The sequence below is a fragment of the Tauraco erythrolophus genome, chromosome 9 (genome assembly GCF_009769465.1).
Source record: "Tauraco erythrolophus isolate bTauEry1 chromosome 9, bTauEry1.pri, whole genome shotgun sequence".
In the NCBI taxonomy this organism is placed as follows: Eukaryota; Metazoa; Chordata; class Aves; order Musophagiformes; family Musophagidae; genus Tauraco; species Tauraco erythrolophus.
Window position 1 is genome coordinate 15,148,797 of NC_141473.1, and position 7,377 is coordinate 15,156,173.

Consider the following 7,377-nt stretch of genomic DNA (forward strand, 5'->3'; position numbering starts at 1 on the left):
GCTTGAAATTGGAGCAAGGGAAGAAAGTGGATGGTAGCCTGAAGAAACAGATCAGCCAAGATTCTTGCCTCTGGTCTTACATCCAACAGCCTCCAGCTCCTGAAAAGCAGAGAAGAGAGCTGGAGGCTGTTGGATATTTACCTCCAAAGCCAGGGCAACCTCTGGCTGCTGGCATTGGAGAAATGAGGGAAGTAGGAGCAGGTGAAGAAGGGGAGAAGAGACTGAGTGGGAGTTGAACTCTTTTCTTAAGGAGTACCACTAGGTAATGTTGGTGTTTGAGGGTTGATCTTTTCTTTTTTTAAGCATCTGGCTTTTGATGCCTTCCAGCCATCAGATGGTCTAAGAATGGATCACCTTCCTGGCAAACCGTGTTTCCCTTGAAGCACTACTGGCTCTCACATCCAGTGAGCGTAGGACAGGGTCAGGAAAGCTGGTGCCAGCTCTCTCAAAGCCCTCACTCCTCTCATACACATGGATTTGTCACACCCTAGCTCAGCCCTGCGGGGTTCTTTGCTCCAGCTGTGGCCTCCCAAAAGCAGCCTGTGGAAGCTGAAGCAGCCTGAAGGTCAATCTGAACAACAGGCACTGGTGTAATGGTGGGTAAACCATGTTGTCAGCTCCTGAGAGCACAAGGCTGCACCTCCAGAGGGGCAGGGCAGGAGCCCTGTGCCTCATGCATACCAAAACCTGGTTGCAACACACCTGATGATTCAGAGCAGTGCTGAGCCCTGCATCTGCAAGCCAGGAGCTGGGATTTGGGGCCCTTGTGCTTGTGAAGGTAAGCCTGTGTCAGGGCAATCCGGAGAGCTCTGTGCCGGGGTGTGGACAGGGCCAGGGCAGCCCCTGACAGCTGTGCGGCAGAGCCCAGGAAGAGCAAAGCCAGCCAGAGCCTGGGCCACCAAGCCAAGGCTTACCCTGACAAGTTTGCAAACTTCCTCTGGGGCTGTGAAATATTGTCTATGCGATGTGGGCTGTCAACAGCCTCCTCCCGGGTGATGTGCTTCCAGAGAAATGTCTTCACTTCTGTGGTCGGGCATGTGACCATGCTGCCCTGGAGCGCTCCCAGCCCTGCTTAATCCTCATCTTGTTCCCTCTCTTATCTCTTCAGTTTGCTTCCTCTTGTGGGCCATCCTGCCCGGCTGAGCCACCAGCTTGTTCCCCTTATCTTTTTCCAGTGCAAAATCAAAGCAGTGAATAGCTGTACTTGGCTACCTCTGTGCTAAAACCTGAGTGATTTAGACACCCTTTCACCCCTTCTCCTGTGTCTGTGGGGAAGACCTGGAAGCACTGATGCTGCCAGCCACAATCCAGGCTGCTACAGCAGATGATAGATGGGCCATCTATAGCTTTTGAACAAGAGCTGGTCATCAGCTAGATGAGGTACAGCTTCTCCAGGGCTGTCCTAAGCTGGTAAGAAGCAGCATGCTTCATGTGTGCTGGAGCCAGCTGGAGGGGTGAGCTGGGCTTGCTTTGTTTCACTTGATGGATGCAATAGCTATGTTCTCAAACACAAAGGATCAGTGGAAATGATCCTGTGGATCTCAATAGGGATGCAGGGATGAACTGGATTAAAAGAAGCACTGAGACTGTTTGTGTGTGGTTTTTTTTTTAAGAGACCATATAGTCCAGTTACCTTGTTCTGCCACTGACATACAGTACCCCTCTGGGTTTTTGTGGTGGTTCTGAGCGAGTTAGGCAGGCAGGGTGTTTGTGAACTAGCTAATAGTGTCCTTTTGATAAAGATTTAATGAAGTGTGCTCAAACAGGGTGCAGCAAAGCTCCTTGCTGCAGCAGGCTCAGCTCTAAACCTCTTCAGAGTGATCAGGCAAACTCAGGAAGAGACATTTAGGAGCCCTCAAGCACAGAGAGGCACTCAGCCCTGTCCTTGCCTGGTGAGCGCCTGAGCTATGCTCTGTTGTGAGCTGGGCTAAATGCAAGGCACATCACTGCCTGATCCGAGGAGACCTCAGTCAAAGCTATTCAAGCTTGCTTGCTTTATTTAGCTTGAAGCTGTTTAAGCCTTTTTTTGTAATGGCTTTAAATGAAGTAGATTCTGAACTTTTTCCTCTTTCCTCCTACGTGAGGAGGTGATGGATAATGATGGACTTTGGCTCCTAGGCTGCAAGTCTTGTTTAAGGATGCTGCCTGGTCTTGTCTAAGTGCTCTAGTGCTGTTCCCCTGTGCAGGGGGTAGACCTCTGCCTCTGCACCCGTGGCAAAAGCAGGCTTGAGCTTGTGCAGATTATGAACCCCAGAGGACAGAAACACCTTGTACTGGTTGAATAAAAGAAAAACCTCCATTGTGTAGTTCTCAGCATTGCTCGTAGCAGGCAGGTTCTTAGGGGACTGCCAAATATCCTGTTAGGCTGGAGGAAAGCACTGAACTGAGGGATGAGTTTCATGTCATCTTCTTGGTCAACACCTGTTCGAAAGGCAACTCTAGTGAAGGCTGAAGCAAAAAGAGCCTACAGGATCTGAACTCTGTGGAGGGGGGGGGGGAACAAATCAACCCAAAAAAACAACTTGCTGCTTTTAGTTCTGTGATCTTTTCCTGTCTCTGGTAGCAAACTTTTTTAAAAACCCCATGCTATGTATAGCTTCCCTTCCTGCCCTTGGGGAGAGGATAATGAGTCATGGGAGGACATTGCTTAATGCTCTGGAGGATGCTTGGACAGTCTGACTGGTGAGGGCAGGGTAGGAACAAATTCAGCTGTGGGGTCAGCGTTGCTCAAGGTAAATGCACACTTAAATATGAGTGATAACTAGTGAGACCAAAATGAGATGCTTTTACATGAGAACTTGTCAGAGAAAATGTAAATGCACTTGGATTTTGCTCTAGAAACAAATAATAAGCACAACTTTTGTTTGCTTGTCAGAGTAGAAGCAGGGCTTTGGGAGGATGGGAAGAGAGTCAAGGACAGTTGAAGATTTTATGGTTTTAATTTTTTGTTTAAGATCTTCTTGTCTGGGCAGGATGGCAGCTGAAATGGTTGCAGCCCGGCTGGTCTGTGTCCTCTTTCCTCTCTTCGCCTGCTTTCTTTATTTTTGCGCTTCTTTCACTTGTGCTTGCCTTCCCCATTTCTATGCCTGCTCAAGGGTCTCTGGCTTCTTGCAGACTGTCTTGCTGTCTCCCAGCAGTTCAGATCCATGTCACGAGGATGTGAGGCCATCTCTTCTGCCTTTAGTGTGTTTTTTTTATGCCAACTTGTTTCTGTCCTTGTAACTCTGAGATCTGAGTGGGTTAAATGATGAGTCTTGCTGGGCAGCTAACGGGCAGTCCCTGGCAATGTGGCTCTGCTTGTTCTTGGCATGTTACTGCCCCTGCAAACTGCAGATGCAGGGAGCTCCTTTTACTAATTAGCTGGTATGTTCACAGTGTGAGGCATATCTCTTTATTCAGCCTGGTTCTGGAATGTATATAACTGATGTAAATTGTTTCTCTTCCTTTCCTGTCCTCACAGCTTTTGAGGCTCTGCAGCTTCTCTGGAGAAATGTCCCCTGTGTAAAACCCAGCTCCTGTACCATGTACCCATCTGGCTTTGTGCCGCGGGAGTACTACCCAACTGTGATCCCACCTTCTGCCTACACCTACCCACTGCTGCAGGCTGGGACAGCAGAAGACACAACCAGCTCTGTAATGTTCCCTTCCATCCACATGCATAACTTCTACAGCCGACCCATCACCTTCGTGGTGGACCGAAACAGCTACCCTGACTATGTGGGAGGTCAGGTGGAGTATCATCACCTCTACAGTGCCTCCAGTCCCTATGTCCGTCCGTATTACACCTGGCACTTCCCTCCTGTGGTCCCCATCCCTCTCTACAATCCCTATGCCAACTACAATCCCTACGCTGTCTACCAGAGATCAGATCAGTATCGAGACACATGGCCAGAAGGCTTCACAATGAGAGGGGAGCTTCAATGGGGGAAGCTCAGAAAGGTGTTTGGACCAAGAAAAGACCTCCCAGAATTTGTGAAGGATGATCTCCAGAGGGTTTATGGCACCTACCCACAGACCAGCATCTCTATAACCTACCGGAAAGGGGAGTTCTTGGTCAAGGGAGACCCCAAGGTAGGAGAGCAGGAATGTGCAGTGGAAAAAAAAATCATCCAGCGGCCTGTGACCCCCAGTGCCAGCGAGGCAGATGACAGCAGTGAGGACCGAAACCGTAAGAAGAAAAAGAAACTGAGACATTGATGTAGTCAGTCACCCAATGGACAGATGCTCCAGAACCCTCATGGGAGCCAGATGGCAGCTGTTCTTGGTGCAGCTGGCAAGTAGCACAAACAATGGATGTCACCATTCCCATTGGCTTTTTACTTCTCCCCATCCTTCACAAGCTTATGGCAGTTTTACCCTGTTCAATGCATGATGCCCATCCTGTGAAGAAACTGCGTGGCACTTGACTGTCTGTCGGATCAGCTCTTTGGTCCTGGTTTTGAAATGAATGTCTGCTTCCCACTGGTTTGGGTGAGTGGTCGCAGTCTGGTGGGGGGAATTTCCAGACAGCAGCCCTTGATTAGAAGATGGGCCTCTCCCTACCCTGTCCAAGGGAAGGTCCTGGAAGCTGGCTCCCTTCCTGGCACTAAGTTAAGAAGGTCAAAGTGGGATTTACTTCAGGCTAGGGGCAGTGCAGGTGTCAGAGGAGAGAGTAGTTCTTGAACACTGTCAAGAGCTATTATTTGCATTATCTTGTCACTGCTGTTTATGACCATACCATTGTGCTTTATCACCGTGTGGTGCCGTACACAGCACTTCCCTACATGCTGGTGGAAGATCCTGGTGTCCCCATCCACTTGGTAACCTGGTACTCAGTTCTTCTGGCCACATGTTTTCAAAATCGCTGCTTGAGTCCCTGTTCTGGGTCCAATTCAGCTCTGATTGGAGGTGCTGGCTCTCCAGTTGAAAGGGTGGACTTCGGAGTTGTGCTGGAAACCTGGAGGATTGTGAGGGGCTGGGTCTGACTTGCTTGCAAACTTCTATACCTTTTAAATGACTATAAATAAACAATAAAAAAACCCAAATGCGAATGTGTTTATTTTTTTTTAGCTACCTGACAGCAGCCTCTCCTGTGAACAACTTTCACCCCAATCTGACACCTTTTTGCAGAACTAGGGATGACTTCTGACTCGTTGCTTTTGCCCAGCTGGGGTGGGTTATTCTGCTCACTCTGCTTTGCAGCACCCTGCTTTGCCCCAGTTTGTTGCCTGACAGCTGCTTTTTTGGGGGACCAGCAGGTCTGAGCATACAGGAGAAAAAGGGGGACCTGCTCTCTCCCCTGGTAGCCTTCCTTTGACATGCCATGTGGGAGAAAGGCCTCCTAATGAAGGAGGGAGCTGGCTGCTCTTAGTCTGCACGGCAGAGGAAGGTGCCTGTGAGGGTGAACTTGGAAGCCCTTGGTGGCTCTGAATTGCTATGAAGTCAAAGCAAGTGGTAATTTTTGCTAATGAAACAATTTTTGTTCGTTTAAGCAATTGCCAGAATGTCTCGGCAACTATCTGGATTTCCCCTTCCCCAGTCAGCTTCTTGAAAATGGGTTAACTCTGCCAGATAAAGCTGCGAGGGAACTGAACCAGAAAAACTGCTGTAGAAACATCAGACGGAGCTGATGCTCCTTGGCTGTGACACAAGCAGTGGCTGTGGGACTTACTGAATGGGCCAAAAAAAGGCCTCCGCTAATGACTGGTCGCTAATCAGGCCTTTGGTTACCCAGTATAGGAAAAATACAGCAGTTCCTGTCTTGTTTTTTCCCCTCTTCCTTAGCCAAGTAGGGCATCCTGCCCAGGTAGAGATGTGCAGTTAGATGTCCACTGTCCTGGTCTGCAGCAGCTTTGCTGCAGCTCTGATGTTGGGTTCCCTGTCCTTCCACAAGCAGCTGCCCCTTATGGGCGGTGGCTTAAGCAGTGACCCCAAAGTGCATGCATCAGATTGTATGTGGGAAGTGCAGCGCTCCAATGAGTGCTAGAAGGAGTTTTTTTCCCCATCCCCTGTAGCTGGTGTAGGGCACAGCTGGGCTGTTGGAGCTGGATGCCACCTGCCATGGGAAGGAGCTGCTTTAGGTGAGATCCTGGAGCAGGTGCAAGCCAGCTCTTCGAGGTGAGGAGGAGCATGGGCTTTGTCCCATGGTCGTGCTCAAGTGCCACATAAATCACCAGGACTTAGATAAAAATTTATTCTAAATGCCACTCTTCCAGCCAGTAAATTCCTGGTAGTGTCTTTGCACTGTTATAGTGGAAAATGTCCCTAAAACTCAAGGCAGGCAGCCAAAGTCTCCCAGAGGTATACAATGTATGGGTGGAAAGAGAGTGTGTTGCCTCCACAAGAACTTTATCCAAATACCTGTCACTGCCGGGGACATCGCTGGGGCCCTTGGGGAGAGAGCAGGCGAAACTCTTAACTTTACCCGTCCTGTCCTGTTTACCGTCTCCAAAGTTTTGTTTGGTTTCGCTGTGCGGACTCTGAACAGGAGATTGCTGGGCACACCCAGGCTGTTGTTCGGACAATGTGTATTTTCAGCAGAGGCTTACAATTGCATGCAATACGTCAGGAGGCAGCAACATATTTATTTTCTTAAGTGCCATTTCACTTCCAGACGGAAGAAAAACTTTTGTAATTGGGCTTCTTTTCCCCTGAGAGAAAGCCTGCCACAAACAGCCACTGCCTCGAGCAGCTCTTTGAACACAGGGTTTCTCGTGGTGGCTGTAACTCACCTCCATCCCTACTCTGGTCTCTGGGTGGGACCAAAGATCTGCACATTCCTTGCAAGAATAGCTCAAAGTTGCATTCTCTTCCTGAAGGTCCGAGGCTCATTTGCTGCCCAGCTGCAGAACTGAATCCATAGGGCATTTTTGGAGGCTTTAACGCCTATGGAATTCAGTTCTCAGAGCCAAGCAGCCAGTGCACGTCAGCTTCCCCTGGTCCCAGCTGGCTGTGTCTTCTTCATCTGCAAGGGGGCAAAAAATAACAAAGAGCTCATCATGTCACTGACACGGATTTCCGCCACGGGGAGCTGCTGCAAGGAGAGGACTCTGGCACCTCTCAACCCAGAAGCAGCACACACAGCTGTGGCTTTCTTTGGAAACTTTGCTCAAGTTGGCTGCTATTTTTTCCACTGCTTCCACGTGTCGTCCTGCCGTTCAGAGCTGCTGCTAAGCTTCAGGTCAGCCCTGGGCTCTGTAAACCTGCTGGAGCTGTAAGAGAAATACCAGCTCTTCCCAGTGGGGCCGGTTCACAGGTGTGAATCCCAGGGAATGCCATCTGTATGTTTGCCCTGCACGCGGGTAGTAATGCATCCCTCAGTCTAAATTGTTCCTCTACGTGTGCATCTAAAAACGGGGCACAGCTGTGCTGGGGGCAGCGGGGGGACGCTCAGTGCTG

General features: G+C 49.7%; 1 protein-coding gene across 1 annotated transcript; it reads left to right on the forward strand.

Annotated features, from left to right (window-relative positions):
• Positions 1-3,522: 3,522 nt before the first annotated feature.
• Positions 3,523-4,197, forward strand: C9H10orf95 (chromosome 9 C10orf95 homolog). The gene has a single exon (XM_086616960.1). The coding sequence runs from the start codon at positions 3,523-3,525 to the stop codon at positions 4,195-4,197; it is 675 nt and encodes a 224-aa protein (XP_086473086.1).
• Positions 4,198-7,377: the final 3,180 nt, after the last annotated feature.

What these genes read in the sequence shown, in the direction of transcription:
- C9H10orf95 (XM_086616960.1), top strand. Translation starts at nt 3,523, where the DNA reads ATGTACCCATCTGGCTTTGTGCCGCGGGAGTACTACCCAACTGTGATC.